We start from the raw sequence: 23,142 nt of genomic DNA, 5'->3' as shown, positions 1-23,142 counted from the left end.
AAAAGAACAAGGAGTTGAGTCAGGGGGCTCTCAGGGGTTCCAGAATTCCCTGATGTCCTGATTGCAGAGAATTAGAATATGGGTTGAGGAACTTAGAAGCAGCAGAACAGAAAACAATACCCAAGCCTATCAAGTGACTATTTTGGTTAAATGGCTGCAGAGAAGGGGTTAGTTCCTTGGGGGTTCCTGGAGGCAGGATTTTGTTCAGATAATGACTGTAGAAGCCAGGTATCTAATTCAGCAGATAGCTGGATTAGGGTTACTTTATTCACCTCCCTTTCACTCCATTTATCCCATTCTAAGGATATGGACAAGATAGAAGACATGGAAACCAAAACCAGGTAGAAGAAATTGGGGACAATTTATTAGTCACACTGACAGCTCAGGGAAGCAAGACTTTGAAGATTACATTTGGCTTTATGTTTTTCCCTTTTGGCCCCACGTGGCAGTGCTCAGGGGTTATTTTGGCACTCAGGAATCACTCCTGGTGGGGCTTGGGGAACCATATGGGATGCCAGGGATTAAAGACCAGCTGCAGAGAAGTCTAGTGTCATATCCCTCACTGTACTAACTCTCCAATCCTTGCATTTTTATTTGTTTTAGTTTGGGGGTCATATTCAGCATTACTCAGAGCTTTTCATTCTTTTCATTCTGGGATTACTTCTGAAGGGGCTCAGAGTACCAAATGTGGTGTCAGGGATCAAATACATTGGCTGTATGCAAAGGAAGTGATTAGCCCAAAATACTATCTATCTGGCTTTTGGAGGTTGCATTTGGGACAAGATAAACTACTGGAAGCTGTGGGAAGCTCACCTGCTTTCGGCACTTTGTGGTTCCTGCAGGAGGATTAAGTATTTTTGGATAATTTTATGAACTGGATAGGTACTTAAACCCACTACTAAGCATATGGTCCATTTTATAAGGTGGTACTTTGAGGAGGTGACCTTTTCCACAGGAGCGGACTGGGAAAAGCATTTGTGATTGGACCATTATCAATGCCCTTTTAATTTTGCTGGATATTTGCAGCACATAATATTAGACCTTACCTTTTTGGGGACAGGGACAGGGGCTACATCTAGTGGTGTTCAGAGCTACCCTTGATTCTATGCTCAGGGCTCCTGGAGATGCCTGGATGGAGATCATATATGTCAAGCCCTTACCCTTTGTATTATCTCTGCTTCTCAGCCTTTTAGGCATATTCCATAGGCAGGAGATGGTGGTGGCAGATGGAGACATTAGAAAGCTCTGTGAATTGCTCTTTGCAGATCTGGCCATCCTTACCACTGCCTCTTCACCCTTCCAATTCAGCTATTTGAGATAAGAAAGATCCTAAAACTTAAGGCACATGAAAACTTTTCCTTTTTTCCTTATGGCAGATCTCTTTGTGACTTTCCAGGATGAAGCAGCGAGAAAAGATTGTTGCTACATATTTAGGTCAAATGTTTGTAGAATAGGGAAAGGCCAAAATGGAAATGAAAACTTGACTCACCACCATTCTTAGCATTTTATAGTGATCTCAATGATCTTTGAACAATCAAAATCTTCTCAAGCATTCAGCTAAGACTATTTCAGTCTCTTCATTTCATTGTCTTTCTTAGTATAAAGACAAATGCCTTGCCAATACTTACAGACTTTATGTAGTCTTTATATAGGCCTGTCTACCTGTCCAGATCTCAGAACCCTAGGGTAGGTCAATCATACAGTTCCTATATAAATTAAGTAAACCTGCTGTGCCTTTTCAGCTCCCAGGCCTTTGTTCATGCTATAGAATGCCCAGAATGCTCCTTCTCCTTTTTTAATCAAATCATCTAGAAGTTATTCTTCACATGTCAGATAAAGGGCTTTATCTTGAAGGCAATGTTCTTTAATCTCCCCATTGTGTAAAATCCCCTTCATTGTGATACCTATTTTAAAATTCAAGTTTACATTCATTTGAATTGTTAATGAATTTATCTCCTCTTCTCTTTCCCTGAGAGCAAAATCCTTATAAAGCATTGGATTCTAGTGAGTGCTGAAAGGAAAACATTTTCTATATTTTATAGTTAACTCTTCCCACTTCACTGATCAGCTAGTCAATAAGTGTTATCCAGACACTAGCAATATGGGTTAAAATGTTAAATGTCGGGGCCGGAGAGATAGCATGGAGGTAAGGCTCTTGCCTTGCATGCAGAAGGTCAGTGGTTCAAATCCCGACATCCCATATGGTCCCCCGTGCTTGCCAGGGGCGATTTCTGAGCATAGAGCCAGGAGTAACCCCTGAGTGCTGCCGGGTGTGACACCCCCCCAAAAAAATGTTAAATGTCTGGGGTTAGCACTCATGCCACAAGTTTAAGGGTCCAGTCTCATAGATTGTTTCTTATTGCAGATGCCAACCATAACTGTATTTCTGACCAACCAGCTACAAGTTGGGGGATCTCATAACTTCTTCCTCACATTCAATAGTTTTTTTTATAGTGACTGAGAAGAAAAGATCTGAGTGAGTAGCCAGATGAAGAGGTACATAGCAGGAGGTTCAGATGTTTCTGAGCCTTTGGAGTTGGAGTATACCTCCCTCTCAGTGTATGCTTATGTTTATTAGTCCACAAATTCAAAATTCCATTGTTCATGGAATTTTATGCGGCTTTATCACATCAGCATAATCAATTCACAACATTACCCTATCCTACAGGATGAGGGGTAGAATCTCAAAGTTCCAATCTTCCAAGACTTTGGTTTGGTCTCTCTGGTGACTAGTTTCTGTCCTAATCTCATTTATAAGACCTCTGAAACACTGCACTAGAACATAAGGCATCGCTCCCATCCAGAAAATTCCAAGGATCTAGGAACTATCTGGTCAGGAAGGAGGGGGCAGAGACCTTCCTTATGTTCAGTGCCTCAGTGACTATGTTGAGTAAAAGAATGTGTTAGAATGCGCTAACTGATTTGGGAGAGCTTCTGGACACAGGAATTAAAGGGAACCCTCAATAAATATGATTTTTATATTATCAAAACTGCTACATTAAGACATAAGATCACAAAGCTAGAATTAGGAAGCCCTTAATAGGGATTTCCATTCGAAGAGAAAAAGGCAAGTTCATTCCCAAACCTCCGCGACATCTGCTGAAGTTTTAGCAAGCAAGCAGATCTTTGGCACAGAGACAAGCTGTGTGATTTCTGCACAGCTGCCAGTCTGAAGAATGGTCTGGAGTACAAGAAATAGATCTTACAAAATGTGACTCTCCTTGGGATGTCTTTGATAATGACATTATTTTAATAAGTAGACTAAAAGAATACAAATAATAAAATAATACGAATATTCTGTATGTTGTCATGGAAAGAGGCAGATTTTTATACACAATTAACGTTACACATTTCCAAGTTACCCAGAGCACTTACAGGAAAGGTGAAGTCTCTTAGGAGGTAGATCGAGTTTCTTTGTCAGTTAAGACTCATACTCCGGGGCCGGGCGGTGGCGCTGGAGGTAAGGTGCCTGCCTTGCCTGCGCTAGCCTAGGACGGACCGCGGTTCGATCCCCCGGCGTCCCATATGGTCCCCCAAGCCAGGAGCGACTTCTGAGCGCATAGCCAGGAGTAACCCCTGAGCGTCACTGGGTGTGGCCCAAAAAACCAAAAAAAAAAAAAAAAAGACTCATACTCCATCAAGGACTCCATAAGGTGAGAAATATTTTGACATAAGACACTAATAGGTAAAGGCTTAGAGGCCAACAGAATGAATATCTGTACCATTACAAAGAATTTGGGGGGGGGTTTGGGGCTACACCCTGCAATGATCACAGGTTACTCCTATCTCTTCACTCAGGAATCTTTTCTGGCTATGCTTATGGTCCCAAGTATGGAACCATATAGGATGCCAAGGATTGAATCTGGGTCGGCTATGTGCAAGACATATACATAAAAGATTTTTTGTTTTGTCTTGAGGCCAGACCCAGTGCACTCAGGGGTTACTTCTGGATCTGCACTTAGAAATCACTCCTGGCGGGTTCAGGGAACCATATGGGATGCTGGGGATCAAGTCTGGATCAACTGCATGCAAGGCAAATGTCCTGCCCACCATGTTATTGCTCTGGCCCACTTACATAGAATTCTTGAAGTAAGAAATTTAAATTCCAAAGGAGTTTTACATGATTCACGTTTTGCCATGGACTTGCTTTCCATTACTGCCTGCCTCCCTAATTCCTAGCACTGCTGTGTGCCTCCATCCCATAGCCACCAACACCCTTTCCAAAAACTCCCCCGAATAAAATATCTGAAAGAAAGTAAAAAATGAAAGTTTAATATGACCTAATTAACTTTATCCTGAGTATAAAGCCTGAAAAAAAATCCAGGACCTCCCTCTCCAAAAAATAAAGGTTTTTTTTAAATATTGTTATTTATTTATTTATTTATTTATTTATTTATTTATTTATTGTGGTTTTTGGGTCACACCCGGCAGAGCTCAGGGGTTATTCCTGGCTCCATGCTCAGAAATTGCTCCTGGCAGGCACGGGGGACCATATGGGATGCCGGGATTTGAACTGATGACCTTCTGCATGAAAGGCAAACATCTTACCTCCATGCTATCTCTCCGGCCCCTTAAATATTGTTTTATAAACAGTATTAAGTTGATAGTTTAGGGGAAGTTTTTTTTTTTTTTTTGTCTCTTTTCAGTCACACCTGGCTAACCTCTGGGCTTACCCCCCTGACTCTAGCTCTGCACTCAGAAATTATTCTGGGGTACAGGGCATTGAACTTAAGTTGACTGTATGCAAGGCAAGCACCTACTGTATTATCTCTCTAGCCCAGTTGATAGTTTTGTTTTGTTTTCTTTTTGTTTATTTGGGCCACACCCATTTGATACTCAGGGGTTACTCCTGGCTAAGTGCTCAGAAATTGCCCCTGGCTTGGGGGGACCATATGGGATGCTGGGGGATCGAACCCGTGGTCCGTTCCTTGGCTAGCACTTGCAAGGCAGACACCTTACCTCTAGCGCCACCTCGCCGGCCCCTCAGTTGATAGTTTTTAAAGTTACCAAAAAGGCAAATCTTAAGAATATGAGAATAAAATCCACCATACATAATATTGAATGGTGACTGCTATTCTTCAAAATGGGTGCTAGAAAAAGTGAATTTTTGTGCCAAAATCATTCAGGAGATCCTTATAGTCTACAAATTTCTAATTACATAATTGTTGTAGTTGATATAGATTTATAGTAAAGGTTGAGAGAGTTGCTGCTCTTCAAGTAACACCCATATTGCCTATATTCCAGCTGTTAAAGGCATAAAGACAAGTTTTCCAGTTTCTAAGAGCAACAGTTATTTCCCACCATAGAAATGTGATTCATGTGGGCTGTATCGAGTTAGCTTGGCAGTCAGATCTATTGGATCCCAGGGCTGAGATGTGTTACCTGATTTGGCATTCAACCTTCCTAGAATTGCCAAATAGAAATCCAAGCAAGCCCGGAGGGAGTTCAGGGATGGTGCAGGCTCCAGAATCTTAGAACCAGAAAGTTGTGGGTTTGTCCTCATGAACAAAGCTTGCTCTTGGTTCCTATGTAACTTACAATCTAAAATTCAGTGGCATGAAATAATTCATTTTGTAGGTCCCTGAAAAGCTGTCCCCTGAGATGTCTTGAGGTCAAGTTAGCTGAGTCTGAAATTATGTGAAAGCTGGGAGCTGTTCAGACATCTCTCCCTGTGACTTCCAGGGTTTTTTCTGGGCAAGACAGTCTCAGGATATGCATACTTTTCTCTGGGGGCTGGATCTCTTTCCACTAAGTGCAAAGGCACAGGAAATGAAAGCTTCCAGCCTCTAAGCCCAAAGCCTGAGACTCACATAGTGTCACTTGCACAATTGGATAAAGCAATCAAGCTGTATATTTGAGAGGGCAGAACTAACCCTCAGGTCCTGAGAGATAAGTGTCAAATAACTTGTGGCCACTTTTCATCTTCCACATTCTCCAAAAAGGTCCCAGAGGGTTTTTTCATAGTTGGTCAGTTTCCTACTTTGACCATTCATTTGCCTCATTGTGCTTTAAGAAGAAAGTTCATTTCAGCTTTCAGTTGGCCATCTAATGTCTCTGAGATAGTAGGCTGGTAAGAAGGTGAGTGAGGTCAGAGGTTAAAGGCCTCGGATCATATTACTTTTTTTTTATTTTTTATTTTTTTTTGGGGGGGGGCCACACCTGGCGTTGCTCAGGGGTTACTCCTGGCTGTCTGCTCAGATATAGCTCCTGGCAGGCACGGGGGACCATATGGGACACCGGGATTCGAACCAACCACCTTTGGTCCTGGATCGGCTGCTTGCAAGGCAAACCCCGCTGTGCTATCTCTCCGGGCCCGAACGCCGCTGTGCTATCTCTCCAGGCCCGATCATATTACTTTTTAGGAACAGAAATGAGACACAAACGTAAATCTCTTGGCTCCTGGTCCATGCTGCGGATCCTTAATAGGTTCGATTTCCCAAACACTCAGCTCTCTGACTCATGTAGGGAGATGTGGGAGAGCAAAACACATTTCCCTCTGGCTGAAAATCTGGCCACAAACCTTTGCAGGTGAAACTCAAGATAGAGGCAAAGGTGACAGGAATATGACTGATCAGGCCTGTGCTTTTAATAATTGTTCTTGAAGCCACTATACTGGCCGTCACTCTTAGGAAATTCTCTCCTTATCTTCCAGCGGCAGCAGCTGGGCAGGATGGCAAAGTCGGCCAGGTCCTTGGAGCCAAAACGCCAAGTGGTATAGCACCTATAGGCACAATGTCGCAGCTGGCTGTTGGTGAAATTCCCATCCACTGTCAGCAAGGGCTCCTTGTAGAGCAGGAGAAACTGGAGGACATCTTTGGAAAGAACAATCCTCCTGAACAGTGGTGAGTTGGTGATGCAGGGCCCTTGAGCTTTCCGACAGCACAATTCCTCCATGCATCTGCTTTCCTCAGGGAGTTCAGATGGGAGGCAGCTTCCACATTGGCACCACTCTGGGCTACCAGTTTTTCCAAGCAACTCTAATTCCTCTTGATGTTCAGAAATATGGGGTGGTTTGTGGACTGATAGAGGCAGTCTCGACAATTCTGCGAAGTCCATTGGAGGTCTCTGAAAAATTTAAGTTTTTAAATCCATCAACAATGACAACCCTTAAGGTCCAGATTCTTTCATTTTACTATTAATTTATTATACCATTTTACTATTATATTAATACTAGAGGCTCTGACCTTTTTTTTTTTTTTTTACTTTATTATTACTTTTTTTTTTTTTTTAGTTTTTGGGTCACACCCAGTGGTGCTCAGGGGTTACTCCTGGCTGTCTGCTCAGATATAGCTCCTGGCAGGCACGGGGGACCATATGGGACACCGGGATTCGAACCAACCACCTTTGGTCCTGGATCAGCTGCTTGCAAGGCAAACGCCGCTGTGCTATCTCTCCGGGCCCTTATTATTACTTTTTGTTTTTTGGGCCACAGCCAACTATGCTCAGACTTAGGTGACCATATGGGATACTGAAATCAAATCCAAGTCAGCCCTATGCAAGGCAAGTACTCTACCTGCTGTACTACCTTTCTAGCCCCTAGATTCTATCATTTATTAAATACATATAGCACGAGTGTGCTGGGTGTTTGAAAGATTTTGCCCATTTAAGCCCTCAAAGAGCTTTATGAGATATGGGTTTTTTACCTCCATTTTACAGACTTAACATATAAACAGGTCTATATGCAGATATCATCTCTTAAGGGAGACCTTCTTGGACTAATGTGATAGTACCGCAGGTAGGTACTTGCCTTGCTCATGGATCCCCAGCCCCTCATATTGTCACCCGATCCCTCCAGGAGTGAACTCTGTGCACAGAGCCATAAGTAAGCCCCAAGCACTGAGTTGTGACCCCAAAACAAACAAACAAACAAACAAACAAGATAGACCTTCTTGTCCTGATTCCTCAGTCTGGGTAGTTCTCAGACTATTTTCTGTTCACTTTGTAATACTCCATGTTGTTTGTAGTACTTATATGAAACAACTTTATCAGCTAGTTATAACTTTTCTTCCATATGAAAGTAGGGTGAAAACAAATCACTGTCCATCAATAGATAAATGGTTAAAGAAATGGGTGGCTTTTTAGTATATACCAGGGTCTAGAGAGTGGTCACTGAGTAGAGGATTCCTTTGGTAGTAATGAAATATGTGCAATTAGATGATTACAATAGCATTGTAGGTATACTAAATGTCATTGAATTACACACTTTAAAATGATAAAATTAAAAAAAAAAAGATAAAATTTTTGGTTTTTTTTTTTTTTTTTTTTTTTTTTTTTTTGGTTTTTGGGCCAAAAAACCTCAGGCAGTGCTCAGGGGTTACTCCTGGCTGTCTGCTCAGAAATAGCTCCTGGCAGGCACGGGGGACCATATGGGACACTGGGATTCGAACCAACCACTTTTGGTCCTGGATTGGCTGCTTGCAAAGCAAACGCCGCTGTGCTGTGCTATCTCTCCAGGCCCTAAAATGGTAAATTAAAAAAAAATTTTTTTTGTTTGTTTTTGGGTCACACCCAGCAGTCCTCAGGGGTTACTTCTGGCTCTATGATCAGAAATCACTCCTGGCAGGCTCAGGGGACCATATGGGATACTGGGAATTGAACCACTGACCTTCTGCATGCAAGGCAAACATCTTACCTCCATGCTATCTCTCTGGCCCCTAAAATGGTAAAAAAATTTTTTTAAATGGTAAAATTTTTAATTTATAAAATTAGCGGCGGCACAAGGGTTAAGGCATCTGCCTTAGCTACACTAGCCTAGGACAGACAGTGGTTCAATCCCCCGGCATCCCATATGGTCCCCCAAGCCAGGAGCGATTTCTGAGCGCATAGCCAGGAGTAACCCCTGAGCATCACTAGGTGTGGCCCAAACAAAAAACAAAAGACAAAAAAAGTTGTAAAATTTGGTTCAGAGAGATAGTACAATGGGTTGAGTGCTGGTCTTGTGTGTGCTCAACCTGGTTTTAATCCCATATGTCCATCATTGGATCCTTCAGGAGGGATTTCTGAGTGCAGAGCCAGTAGTAACCCCTGAGCACTGCTGGGTATTGTCCAAAATAAAAAATTAAGTAGTTGGTAAAAATTATATTATGTGTATTTTGCCTCATACACACACATAAAAAAAGCTTCTAACCAAACCATTACAGGATAAAAATATTGGTTAGTATCTGTCAAGAAGAAAACTAAAGGTGCCAGAGTGATAGTATAGTAGAGGGCACTTGCTTATACTCAGCCGAGTTCAAATCCCAGCATCCCCTGTGGTCCTCCAAGCCACATCAGGAATGACCCCTGAGCACAGAGGCAGGAATAATCTTGATCATGACCACTGCCAGATGTGGCAGAAAAGAAAAAGAAACCCACAGAAAAAATCCAAAAGGAAAAAAAATGGAGATGCAGTTCTATGTAGTAGTGAATTTAATTCAGCAATGATACAAAGAGCTAATCATCACATTCAAATTGAGTTTACTGCAGGAATACCAGGTTGGTATAATATTTGAAAATTAGGGACCAGAATGATATTACAGTGGGTAGGTGCTTGCCTTATATGCAGCCAACCCAGGTTTGATCCCTGGTATCACATAATGTCTCCTGAGTCCTATCCTCAGGCAGTGATCCCTGAGTGCAGTGACGAGAGTAAGCCCTGAGCACTGCTGGGTATGGCCAAAAAAAAAAAACCCAAATGAAATAAGAAAATTGACCTCCTGTTTCAAGCCTTTGTTCTCCTTGAATATGTATTCTCTCTCCCTTCACATCTGAGTAAATTTTGTTTAAAAAAATATTTTGCTTTACTAAAGAAAAACATAGAAATTGATGCATGTAGTTAATGACATAATAAAAAAACTTCATCTTTTTTTTTTTTTTTTTTTTGGGGGGTCACACTCGGCTGTGCTCAGGGGTTACTCCTGGCTCTATGCTCAGAAATCACTCCTGGCAGGCACAGGGGACCACATGGGATGCCGGGATTTGAACCACTGTCCTTCTGCATGCAAGGCAAATGCCTTACCTCCATGCTATCTCTCCAACCCCCTCTTTTTTTTTGGTTTAACTTACAAAGGCAAAAAAAACAAAAAACAAAAACCCCAAACGTTATTTAAGAATTGAGTATCCAGAAAAAGAAGAAGAAGAAGAAGAAGAAGAAGAAGAAGAAGAAGAAGAAGAAGAAGAAGAAGAAGAAGAAGAGGAGGAGGAGGAGGAGGAGGAGGAGGAGGAAGAGAAGGAAAAGGAGGAGGAAGAGGAGGAAGAGGAGGAGGAAGAGGAAGAGAAGAAGGAGAAGAAGAAGGAGGAGGAGAAGAAGAAGAGGAGGAGGAGGAAGAGGAGGAAAAGGAGGAGGAAGAGGAGGAAGAGGAGGAGGAAGAGGAAGAGAAGAAGAAGGAGGAGGAGAAGAAGAAGAGGAGGAGGAGGAGGGGAAGGAAAAGGAGGAGAAGAAGAAGAAGAAGAAGAAGAAGAAGAAGAGGAGGAGGAGGAGGAAGAGGAGGAAAAGGAGGAGAAAGAGGAGGAAGAGGAGGAGGAAGAGGAAGAGAAGAAGGAGAAGAAGAAGGAGGAGGAGAAGAAGAGGAGGAGGAGGAGGAGGAGGAGGGGAAGGAAAAGGAGAAGGAGAAGAAGAGGAGGAAGAGGAGGAGGAGGAGAAAGAGGAGAAGGAGAAGGAGAAGAAGAAGAAGAAGAGGAGGAGGAGGAGAAGGAGAAGAAAAGAAATAATAATAATAATAATAATAATAATAATAATAATAATAATAATAATAATTGAGTATCCTGGGGCTGAGTGATAGCACAGTGGTAGGGCATTTGCCTTGCACATGGCTAACCTACAACAGACCTTGGTTCGATTCTCATTGTCCCATATGATCCTCCAAAGCCAGGGGCGATTTCTCAGTACATAGCCAGGAAAAATTCCTGATCATCACCAGGTGGCCCAAAAAACAAAACAAAAATAATATTAAAAAATAAAAACAAGGGCCCGGAGAGATAGCACAGCGACCTTTGCCTTGCAAGGAGCCGATCCAGGACCAAAGGTGGTTGGTTCGAATCCCGGTGTCCCATATGGTACCCCGTGCCTGCCAGGAGCTATTTCTGAGCAGACAGCCAGGAGTAACCCCTGAGCACCGCCGGGTGTGGCCCAAAAACCAAAAAAAACCAAAAAAAAAAAAAATAAAAAAAAATAAAAACAAGAAAGTATCCTGGGGCCAGAAAGATAGCACAGTGGTAGGGCATTTGCCTTGCATGTCACCAACCTTGGAGGGACCCAGTTCGATTCCCAGCAGCCTGCCAGGGCAATTTCTGAGTGCAGAGCCAGGAGTAACCCCTGAGCAGCTCTGGGTATGGCCCAAAAACCAATCAATCAATCAATTAAAAAGTAAAAAAAAAATGAATTGAGTATTCAGTCATGATAAAAAAAAAATCTTAGCAAGGATTTCTTTGTATGTGTATTTGTTTGTTTTTGGGTCACACCCAGTGGCTCTCAGGGGTTACGCCTGAGTCTGCACTCAGAAATTGCTCCTGGCAGGCTTAGGGGACCTATATGGATGCAGGGAATCGAATCTGGGTCAGTGCCATGTTGGCCACAGGCAAGGCAAACACCCTGTCACTGTGCTATCACTCTGGCCCCAAGAATTTTTCTTTCTTCTTTCATTTTTTGTTTTTTTTTTTGTCTATACTGGTGTGCTCAGTGCTTACTCCTTGCTCTGTGTCAGTGGTCCTCAGTCTTTTTAAACGGAGAGCCAGTTCACTGTCCCTCAGCCATTGGAGGGCTGGACTATAGTTTGTTTTTTGTTTTTGAAAATTCTGATTTATTTTGTTCTAGAAGCACTCAGGGGTTACTCATTGCTCTATGCTCAGAAATCACTCCTGGCAGGCTCCGGGTACCATATGGGATGCCGGGATTCAAACCATGGTTCTTCTGCAATGCAAGGCAAACACCCTACCTCCATGCTATCTCTCCACTCCCCCCAGTACTGTCTTTTAATGTGGCATATAAGCCTGTCCTTTGAAAACTAGTTCCACTATTAAGTACCATATGTTTACCATGGCAGCATCATGGGTATAATCCCCAAACTGAAAATTCCTCAACAATAGAACGATTAAGTTGGATATTTATAAAAATGGAAATGATGTAACAAAGAGGATGACTACTGCTAGGTGCAATGACATGAATAAAGTAATGTTAAGTGAAAGATGCTAGATACTCAAGGAATAGATATATATATGAGTATGTATATAATATACTATAGGATTCAAATGTTGTAAGGTTCTCTAAGGATAAAACTATCTCTGAATATAGGATAATTACTACTTTTAAAATAGGGTAGTAATTGGCCCATGCAAGGGAATTAGGTTAGTAATACTTTTTTTCTGGATGCTGGTTACATATGTTTACTCTATTAAAATTTACTTTTATACATGGTCAAATAAATTTCATAAATTACCATATTACCATATTCATGTTTATAAGTAAGTTTTGTTTTTTAAAAAGTGAATTAAGGGGATGGAGAGATAGTATAGCAGGCAAGGTGTTTACCTCGCATTCAGCCAGTCCAGGTTTATTCCATGTCATCCCCTCTGGTCCCCCTGAGTTCCACTAGTGTTGATATAACACACTAGGAGTGATCCCTGAACACAGAGCCAGGAGTAAGTCCTGAGGACCACCAGATATGGCCCCAAAACAAACAATACAATTGGAAAACAAAAACAATACAAAAAGAAGTCGAATGTCTAAACTTACTGGGATTTCTTCACCTTCAACATTTTGTAGACTTCTCCGAAGTAGCTGCTGATCCACCATACTAATATGAGGTTCATCCACAAAAGACACATATTTTAATGTCTAGGGAAAGAAGGTTGAAAATTTATCTATTTTTGCACAGAATTGTCAAGAACTGCCTGACTGAGACAAATGATTAAACAGTTCATGAAAAACTTGCTAATTAACTGGGGCCAGAGTGCTAGCACAATGGGCAGGACTTTTGCCTTGCATGTGGTCTATCTGGATTCTATCCCCAGCATCTCATATGGCTCCCTGAGCCTGCTAGGAGTGACTTCTGAGTATAGAGCAGGAGTAATTCCTCAGTGCCACCAGATGTATTCCAATATCAAAACCAAAAAAAGAGTGAATAAACTGAATCTAAAGCTAAATCAGTGGAACCCTCGTCACTGAGTCTGCAGGCTTAGAGTAGTCTTACAGATTAACAATATTTTGGTTTTGTTTTTGGGCCACACCCATAGTGCTCAGGGGTTACTCCTGGTTCTACATTCAGGGGTCATGCTTGGCTATGCTCAGGGAACCGTATGGGATGTTGTGGATCAAACTCATGGAAGTCAGATGTCCTACCTGCTAAGCTATTGCTCTGGCCCTGATGCTTAACATTTTAGGTCCTCCAACTACATGAAAAATTTCTTTATGATTCTTGATTAGCTATCTCCAGAAAGTTATACCATTACAACTTAATTATTTATATTCCTATAACATTTCAAGCATCTTGGATAATAAAAAGGTGATCATTTTTTTAAGGTGATAATTTTTTATTTCAAACATAAATTTTTGTTTTAGCTTGGAAATACATAAACGATCACCAGGAAACGTCCTTCAAGAAAAGGACAATAATAGTCTTGGATAAGGGACAAAGTAATCCTCTTCATTGTTTTTAAATTCCAGAGATTGGGGGAAAGTAGGGAGTTAAGACTCAAAGACTTTCTTTTTTGTTTAGTTTTGGGGTCACATCTGGCAGCACTTAGGGGTTACTTTTGGCGCTCTGCTCAGAAATCGCTCCTGGCAGGCTTGGGAGACCATATGGGATGCCGGGATTCGAACCGCCGACCTTCTGCATGAAAGGCAGAAATGCTATCTCTCCGGCTCCGTATAAGGCCTTTTTCAGAAGCAACCTCAGTGACCACTTTCATGAGTATTTCTCTGCAATGGAACTTTTCCTCCCTAGTGCCTCTCCTTGGCTATACTTAGCCTGGCAGTGCCATTCTAGTGGTTCAGTACTTACGCTGATAATGCTTACGCCTGAGGTACTAGGGACCACCAGGACTATACCTGGTGGTCATCAGGGGCCTATGTGATATCAGGAATTGAACTTTGGGGCCTAGTACATGAAAGGCATACCCTCTAGCCTTTTTGTGTGTGGGTGTGGGTATGTATTTAATCTTCCTGTGCTTCAGTTTCCTTCTTAAAAGACTGAGGTAATACTGGCACTTACCTACACATCTGACCCAGATCAGGGTTATTCCTGACTCTGCACGCAGGAATCACTCTTGGTGGGCTCAGGAGATCATATGGATTGGACCTGGGTCAACTGTGTGCAAGGCAAGTACTCTATCTGCTGTTCTATTGCTCCAGCCTCCAACCTTTTGAACTATCTACTCAGCCCCTCTAATACTCTTTGTGTATGTGTGTAAGAATGTATGCATGTGGGGCCGGGAAGGTGGCGCTACAGGTTAGGTGTCTGCCTTGCAAGCGGATGGACCATGGTTCGATCCCCTGGTGTCCCATATGGTCCCCCCAAGCCAGGGGTGATTTCTGAGCGCATAGCCAGGAGTAACCCCTGAGCTTCAAACGGGTGTGGCCCAAAAACAAACAAACAAAAATGTATGTATGTATATAACCTCTTGTACATATGTCTGTATTACATGTTGAAAAATATATTAAAAATAAAGACAATACATTCTGTATTTACATACATTAATATGTGAGCATTATGTGTATGTATATATAATATTATATGTTTTATTTTATAGTTTACTTTTTGTTTGCTTTTGGGCCACACCCAGTGGTGCTCAGAGATTGCTCCTGGCACTGCTCTCAGGAATTACTCCTGGCTGGTTTAGGGGAAAATATGGGGTACTGAAGATTGAAATTGATTCAGCTACATGCAATATAAAAACTTTACCTACTGTGCTACCTCTCCAGCTTCTATTTTACCTGTTTTTGTTCCACAAAAATCTTAGTTATTGGCTTATTCCAGTTCTTAGAATATGGAAGTTATGAACATTAATTCTAAAACCAGTTTCCTGTGTTGGCAATTCACTTCTGCTGCTTATTTTTTGTTACTGTAAACATTTTACTAAACTATATAACTATAATAGTAAAAAACATATTTTTAGTAAAGTGAGCTTGCTCAGTCATGAGGTAATTTTGCATGTAATTTTGCAGAACTATCATACTACCATGCAATCTTCCACAGTGGCTGCACCTATCATTAATGCACAAGGTTACTCTTCCCCACATTCTTTTTTATTTTTATTTTTTTTTTGTTTTTTTGGGTCACATTCGGCAGCACTCAGAGGTTCCTCCTGGCTCTACACTCCTGCCAAGCTCGGGGAACCATATGGGATGCCGGGATTTGAACCACAGTCCTTCTGCATGCAAGGAAAACACCCTACTTTCATGCTATCTCTCCGGCCCTTTCTTCCCCACATTCTTATCAACAAGTTCCTTCCTTCCTTCCTTCTTATTTTTCTTCCTTCCCTTCCTTCCTTCCTTCCTTCCTTCCTTCCTTCCTTCCTTCCTTCCTTCCTTCCTTCCTTCCTTCCTTCCTTCCTTCCTTCCTTCCTTCCTTCCTTCCTTCCTTCCTTCCTTTTTCTTCCTTCCTTCCTTCCTCTTTCTTTCTTCCTTTTTCTTTCTTTCTTTCTTTCTTTCTTTCTTTCTTTCTTTCTTTCTTTCTTTCTTTCTTTCTTTCTTTCTTTCTTTCTTTCTTTCTTTCTTTCTTTCTTTCTTTCTTTCTTTCTTTCTTTCTTTCTTTCTTTCCCTTCCTTCCTTACTTTTCTTTCTTTTTCTTTTCTTTCTGTTTCTTTCTTTTCTTTCTTTCGTTCTTTCTTTCTTTCTTTTCTTTCTTTCTTTTCTTTCTTTTCTTTCTCTCTTCTTTCTTTCTTTCTTTCTTTCTTTCTTTTTTCTTTCTTTCTTTTTTTCTTTCTTTCTTTCTTTCTTTCTTTCTTTCTTTCTTTCTTTCTTTCTTTCTTTCTTTCTTTCTTTCTTTCTTTCTTTCTTTCTTCTCCTCCTCCTCCTCCTCCTCCTCCTCCCTCCCTCCCTCCCTCCCTTCCTTTCTTTTTTTCTTTCTTTCTTCTTTTTGTTTTTGGGCCACACTGGGTGACACTCAGGAGTTACTCTGGCTATGTGCTCAGAAATCGCTCCTGGGATGCTGGGGGTCGAACTGTGGTCCATCCTGGGTTAGCAGTGTGCAAAGCAAACGCCATACTGCTGCACTACCTCTCCGGCCCCTGCTGTAAATCTGAAGCTTGATTCTTTATATGTAATTTCCTTTTCTGTTCTTGCCACTTTCAGTATTCTATTTCTCTCTCTGGATTTCATCACTGTGACTAGGATGTGCCTTGGGGTGCTTTTATTTAGATTTCTTTTAACTGGCATATTTCAGCTGTCCAGGATGTGGGTGAAAACATTCTTCAGTTCTGGGAATTTCTCAGCAATGATATCATCTTCATAGGGCTTTTCTTCCTGTCTTCCTTGGGACCCCAGTGATTCTTATGTTGTTCATGTTAAATTTATCCCAAATGTATATGGTCTATTTTTTTTGTTGTTGTTGTTGTTTATGGGTCACACCCGGTAGTGCTCAGAGGTCACTCCTGGCTCCATGCTCAGAAATTGCTCCTGGCAGGCACGGGAGACCATATGGGATGCTGGGATTTGAACTATCATCCTTTTGCATGCAAGGCAAATCCCTTACCTCCATGCTATCTCTCCGGCTCCCCTATTTTCTTAATTTGATGATATTTCCATTTTCTTTTCATTTATTTTGACTGTTTTTTTTTTCCATTTTCAGCTCACTGATTATATACTCAGAGCTTTTACTCTGCTGGTGAGGCTTTCCAGTGAGGATCTCATGTCAGCTAACATGTTTTAACAGCCCTGGTATTTATGTTTGAGGTTTTCTCATTTCTGTTTGTATATCCTCTTGAGTCTTATGGGTTTCTTAGAGTTCTTTTTTTTTTTTTTTTTTAGGTTTAAGGACCAATGTTTTATTCAGGACAAATGCAGTTAAACAGACTTCATTTTTTTTTTATTTAAACACCTTGATTACATACATGATTGTGTTTGGGTTTCAGTCATGTAAAGAACACCACCCATCACCAGTGCAACATTCCCATCACCAATGTCCCAAGTCTTCTTAGAGTTCTTTGAATGACCTTAATATTTCCTCTCTAAAGTCCTGATCCAAGAGGTTATATAGGTGGCTAATGTTGGTTGAGTCTTCAGAACTAGCATCTTCAGCCACAGTGTGTGGTGGGGTTCTGCATTGTTTTCTCATTGTGAGCTTTATAGTGTGAGTCTGGTTTTTATGTGTTATGATGGGGCTCCTTGATTAGAAAAAATGGACAACTGTTAATCAAAATAAAGCTTTTGGCTGGGCTTAGCTGTTAGCTCTTGGCTGGGCTCAGATACTGCAGTTCAATTCAAAATGGTGCTTTTGAGTCCAATTTTTTGCCCACAGCACACAGCTGCTCCCTCTGCTGTTGGTCAGCTGTCTGTTTTGTTTTGTTCTCACTGCTAAGATCTAGTCTAGATTCACTCACCTCAATTCAAGACAAAATGATCCTCCTTTTTAGTCCAAACTCCACCCACAGCCCATAACTGCTCCCTATGCTGTTGACCAACAGTTCATTTTTTTTCTTTTTCTCCCAACTATGTTCTTGGCTGGGCTTACACACCTCAGTGTAAAATTTAAAATAGCTTCTGCTACTTATTTTTGTTTCCTTGGTTTGGCTTTTGGATCACACCCAGTGGTACAGGGCTCACTCCTGGTTCTAAGCTCAGGAATCACTACTGGGGCTCAGGAGACCATATGTGGTGTTAGGGATCAAATCAGTGTTAACTGCATGCAAGGCAAGTATCTTCCCCACTGTACTACCTCTATGACCCTACTTGCTTCTTCTATGAATTTTAGGGAAATTATTTAACCTTCTGTGCCTCAATATATACATACAATATATACCATACATACATATACTATATATGCTATACATACACATAATATATATATATACTATACATACATGACTACATACTATAGCCATGGAGATCGGTAAGAACTCTTCTAAAGATTAATGAGTATCTATGTGTATATATGTACATTAATGTATATATAAGATTTCAAAGTGTTTGTAGTTTTTTATAATTATCTACTTAATTCCTTTGAATTAGGGGCAGGCATTCATTATTATGGTTTTTTTTTTTTTTTTGGTTTTTGGGCCACACCCTTTTGACGCTCAGGGGTTACTCCTGGCTATGTGCTCAGAAACCGCCCCTGGCTTGGGGGGACCATATGGGAAGCCGGGGGATCGAACCGCAGTCCTGATCCTTGGCTAGCGCTTGCAAGGCAGACACCTTACCTCCAGCGCCACCTACCCGGCCCCATGGTTTGTTTTTCTATCACCTGCTGAACATTGGGCTTCCTTCATGGTTATGAATAGTACTGTGATAGACATCTTGAATACCTATATAACTTGTTACCCTTATGAGTATTTCTCCAGGGCAAGTATGAGAAGTGGAAATGAGAAGCAATGAAGTGTGTCCCATTTAAATGTTGTTAAATACTGTCAAAGTATTCTCCAAAGTTATTACACTATTTTTTAACTAACTATACAATAAATATGATAACATAGACAAAACTAAAACGTAAAGCTTCTTTTCCCTACATCTTTCCTTTTTTCCCTATTTTTGTTCAGTTCTTTAAGATCAAAGGATTCATTTAAGAGATGTGGATTTGAGTTCAGAAACTTGACCATCAGTTAATCTGTAATTGTGACCTTATTCTTACACTTTCTCTGTGATACAACAGACTCTGCTGTACTACAGACAATGTGAGACTTACCGACTTTGGCTCCATAATAGATTCACACTTCTTCTCATAGTAGTATTCATTGACTGCACAGGGCTCACAGCACTTACAACAGGGATAAATTCGGGATCGACAGCATTTACTTGAGTATGTGTTTATAAGAAAATCAATGAAAAAAGTAGCCTGGAACAAACCAAGACAGGTACCTTTGTCAGTGAAACTTCTTTTTGCCAAACAATTTTCATAAAGTATGAAAAAGAGATGCTCTTACCAAACCAAAATAGGAGAGGGTTGAGCCAATGTTCACAATTAGCTTGATAAAATTAAATTTTCCTCCCTGAAAACAGAGAAGGAAGAATTAGTTAGTGGGAATCCAGAGCAATGCTCTTTTGCCTGAACATATAACTGTTCACCCAGCAGAAGAGGCATTTTATTCTGTGACTGTGATAGATACAGTTGAGGTCTTCCAGGCCACAGACGTCAGAGACAGAAATGAGGGCTCTTGTTTGTCCTCTGATTCTGTCTTCTGTATTTAAAACATGAATCTTTCAACAAAGGAGCACTGGAGCCCACACACTGAGAGGAAAACTCATAGAAAATATGTTGGTTTTGCTTACAAAGCGAGGGATTCAGATAAGAGCTGCTTAAAAGAGGCCTGAGATTATTTTGGAAGTAGAGAGAAGGAATGTCAGTACAAACTCTTCCCTTATTTGTCCTCAAAGCTTTTTATTCTCAGTAGCCTTTTGGCTTTAGCTATATTTTACTGTGAGGCTTATTACACAGTGACATAAGCAATATGCTGTTGTGGGTAGCTATTGATTTGAACATACCCAGTGTCCACTTTTTCCTTTATTGGAGACAAAATTCCAGTTTCCTTTTGAAGAATCATCTCTGTCGTGTAGTTTGGGAAGGAGGGACAAATAGGCTCAGGGCTGAGGCAAGTCCAGCCATGGAGAGCATGGTATGACCTAGTCACAGTGATATAGTTCAGTTTTGTGCATGTAGCCCCTGTTGAGCTGATTAAGAGCCAGTGGCATCTGCCTGAGGTCTTTGATGAAATTCTGAACACAAATAACATTTTTTTTATTTCCTGCTCCCGCCCCCTCCACAAATAACATTTTAAAATTGAGATTGCCAGTCTAAGATATAAGGAGCTCTATGGCCAGCTGAGGATGGCATCATAAAAGAGGAAAATTCATGTAAGAGATGGAGAAAGTTATATTAGATCCAGCCATTCCTGTAGCCTTTCAATTACAGGAACTAAATAACATTTTTTTCTAAAAACAATATATTTTTCATAAGCCAATTTTAGTTGAATTTTTATTACAAACTAGTTTTCAGAGGCATTTCTTTCTCTCTTTTTAAGCATCTATATATCTATATATAGATTTTTTGGGTGGTGGGATATAAGTGGTCATATCCAGTAGTACTCAGGGGCTATTCTTGACACTGTGCTCAGAAGTAACCTCTGGCAATACTCAGAGGGACCATATGTGATATCAGGTTTTTGGGTCACACTTGATGATGCTCAGAGGTTACTCCTGATTCTGAGCTCAGGAATTACTCTTGGAAGTGCTCAGAGCACCATATGGAATATGGGCATCCAATCCAGTTGGCTATGTGCAAGGCAAATACCCTAGTCAATGACCATAGCTCCATTCCCAAGCATCTACATTTTTAAAGTTCAGATACAGGATTCCCAGAACTTTTCTTTCCCTCTTCTCTCTCTTTTAAGTAAAATAGTTTTATTTTGAGGAGAGAAGGAGAGATATAGATTCTGGAGAGAACATGAAGTCTTCTCCAAGGGGAAGAGAGAAAATAGTCTACATCATTGGTGGAGATATGGGTCATCCCAAAGATGGATAATATGCCATAAGATAATAGAAAGGGATTACACAGCTCAAGTTGAAATGTGGGGAAATTCTCAATGTAGAAAATGTACCTCTTGTCCATCTCTCAAGTCACATAAGAAATGCACAGTGCTATGTTGCCAGAATATTCATCCCTTGAAGGGCCAGAGAACTATTATGGGGTTAAGGAACTTACCATGCATGTAGTTGACCCCAGTTTGATCCAAGTACTGCCAGGAATGACTCCTGAGTACAAAGCCAGAAGTAGCCAGTGAGTACTGTTGGGTATGGCCCCAAATATTTCCCATAATTGTTCACTCCGTGAGACATTACAGCAATAATTATAACCCAGTCATTGGAAGGGATGAAGTAGTTGAGAGCAGAGACTTACGGTGCCAAAAACCAGGATGTCAAAACGGATCCCAAAGACTTTGATCAGAGTTCGTTTTTCAACGTTGTTTTCCTTATAATACTTAGCATATCTATAGGAGGAAAAGAGCCCACGTTTATAAAGATCTCTCTTAATGCGCTGGTTTTTTTTATGAAAAGACAAGCAGTACCTTAACTATTTTTACTGTTCATCTCTTAGTTCTGAAGAGGTTGGCTGAGGGTAGATAATGCAAACCCAGGAATTACTTTCTATGATCCTTTGAAAGCCTCCCCATACCACCTCTGCTACTTTCCTTTTCATAGAGCTAGGAAAAATCAGCTTTTAAAGTAAGGAAATATGAACAACTTTAGTCAACACAGGATTAACAACATGCAGAGAAATTAAAATAATAAAACTTCAATAAATCTGGGGCCAGAGAGATAGCATGGAGGTAAGGTGTTTGCCTTGCATGCAGAAGGTTGGTGGTTCGAATCTCGGCATCCCATATGGTCCCCTGAGCCTGCCAGGAGTGACTTCTGAGCATAGAGCCAGGAGTAACCCCTGAGTGCTGCCAGGAGTGACCCCCCCCAAAAAATAATAAATAGGGGCTGGCGAGGTGGCGCTAGAGGTAAGGTGTCTGCCTTGCAAGCACTAGCCAAGGAAGGACCGTGGTTCGATCCCCCGTTGTCCTATATGGTCCCCCCAAGCCAGGGGCAGTTTCTGAGCACTTAGCCAAGAGTAACCCCTGAGCATCAAACAGGTGTGGCCCGAAAAACCGAAAACAACAACAACAACAACAACAAACAAAACTTCAATATATCTGATTCTTCCTTAAGAGGAAAAATATGTTTGACTTGTAGAATAAGAACTAGATGTGAATTGCAGAGGCTCATTTCTAGATTAGAGAGAGATACATTTTAGTAATCTGTTCAGATCTGCTCAGTGTTTCTTTTAGTGCTCTTTTTTAGTGTTTCTTGTAGTGCCAGAGATTCAATTTGGTTCTTTGTATGCAGAGCATGCAGATCCCCACCTCCTTTTATGGGGTGGGGTGGGAGGGGAAACACATCTAATGATGTTCAGTGGCTACTCGCAACATAGTGCTCAGACATTGTTCCTGGAGGTTATTGGAAGATCATGGGGGAGTACTGGAGATTGAATTTAAGTCTCCCACATGCAAAGCATGTACATTAACCCTTTGAGATATATCCCTGGTTTCCTGAATTTATTTTCTTAGGAGTCTGTATTTTTTGTGGGTCTGGGAATTGAATGGCAAAATGGCAAAAAATGTCTGCCTGCAAGAACAAGGTGTTGAGTTTAATCACCAATGCTGCTCACTTCTGTTGAGCAAAATTTCTGCAGCTCTGCTATCTGGGACTCATAACACTATAGCAGAGTATATGAGCTTTGGAGCCTAGCCAGGCATGTGCAAGCACTACAACCAAAGTGTTGGATACTTGGGGAGCACTATATGCAACACATGCAATTATCTGTCATATCAGCACAACAAAGGGAAGAAAAGTGAGGGGCAAGATACTAAATTTTTTACTTGATTTCCATTATTACAAGATCAAACTAACAGCTGTAGTTACTTGCATCTCCCCTGCTATCTAGCTTTTGCAAGTTTGTGAAATTATGTCACAAACTCTAGCCAATTTTGAGTCCCTATCTCCAACCACTCCTTTGATCTAACACACACAGCCAGTATTTCCCTTGCCCTCAATCATGCAGGGCCAGCTATTGGACAATAGACTATGCCTATATCCCAGACATAGCTACCTACAGGTATTACTCAAACTAGCTACTCTCAAGGCATTTTCCCTTCTCTGTTTATCTTTTCAACACCATAAAGTTTATGAGACATGCTTTCCCCTAACTTCTTTTATCTCCTGACCAAACTTGGTGCTTCTCTGTTACCCTGTGTAATATGACGTGCACCCTTTCTTGGGGAAATAAAATTATCTCCCTTGAGATTTTGGCTGCTTTATACCATTACTCTGTTACCTATAAAAATCAAGAGCTGGGTACAAACACATTCAAACCAAATCCACAACTCTCATTAATTCTAGCAGTAGCATATTGGGATGTTTTGTTTTTCATAAATAAATAGAAAGGCTTAAAACACAAGCCTTATGAAACTTTTATT

The 23,142-nt window shown here is 41.1% G+C and overlaps 1 protein-coding gene across 1 annotated transcript in view; it reads right to left on the bottom strand.

Moving 5' to 3' along the window:
* Window positions 1-6,369: 6,369 nt before the first annotated feature.
* Window positions 6,370-23,142, bottom strand: part of P2RX7 (purinergic receptor P2X 7) — a 55,815-nt gene continuing 39,042 nt past the window's right edge. Inside the window, exons 9-13 of the mRNA XM_049788900.1 lie at window positions 21,021-21,111; window positions 19,051-19,116; window positions 18,813-18,962; window positions 12,710-12,811; window positions 6,370-7,065 (exon numbers count right to left, since the gene is read on the bottom strand). Of these exons, the coding sequence (XP_049644857.1) occupies window positions 6,586-7,065; window positions 12,710-12,811; window positions 18,813-18,962; window positions 19,051-19,116; window positions 21,021-21,111 (889 nt within the window). The 3' untranslated portion in view covers window positions 6,370-6,585. The remainder of the gene's footprint in view (window positions 7,066-12,709; window positions 12,812-18,812; window positions 18,963-19,050; window positions 19,117-21,020; window positions 21,112-23,142) is intronic.

Source organism: Suncus etruscus, chromosome 15 (genome assembly GCF_024139225.1).
Source record: "Suncus etruscus isolate mSunEtr1 chromosome 15, mSunEtr1.pri.cur, whole genome shotgun sequence".
Lineage (NCBI taxonomy): Eukaryota > Metazoa > Chordata > Mammalia > Eulipotyphla > Soricidae > Suncus > Suncus etruscus.
This window is presented reverse-complemented; position numbering and strand designations above follow the sequence as displayed.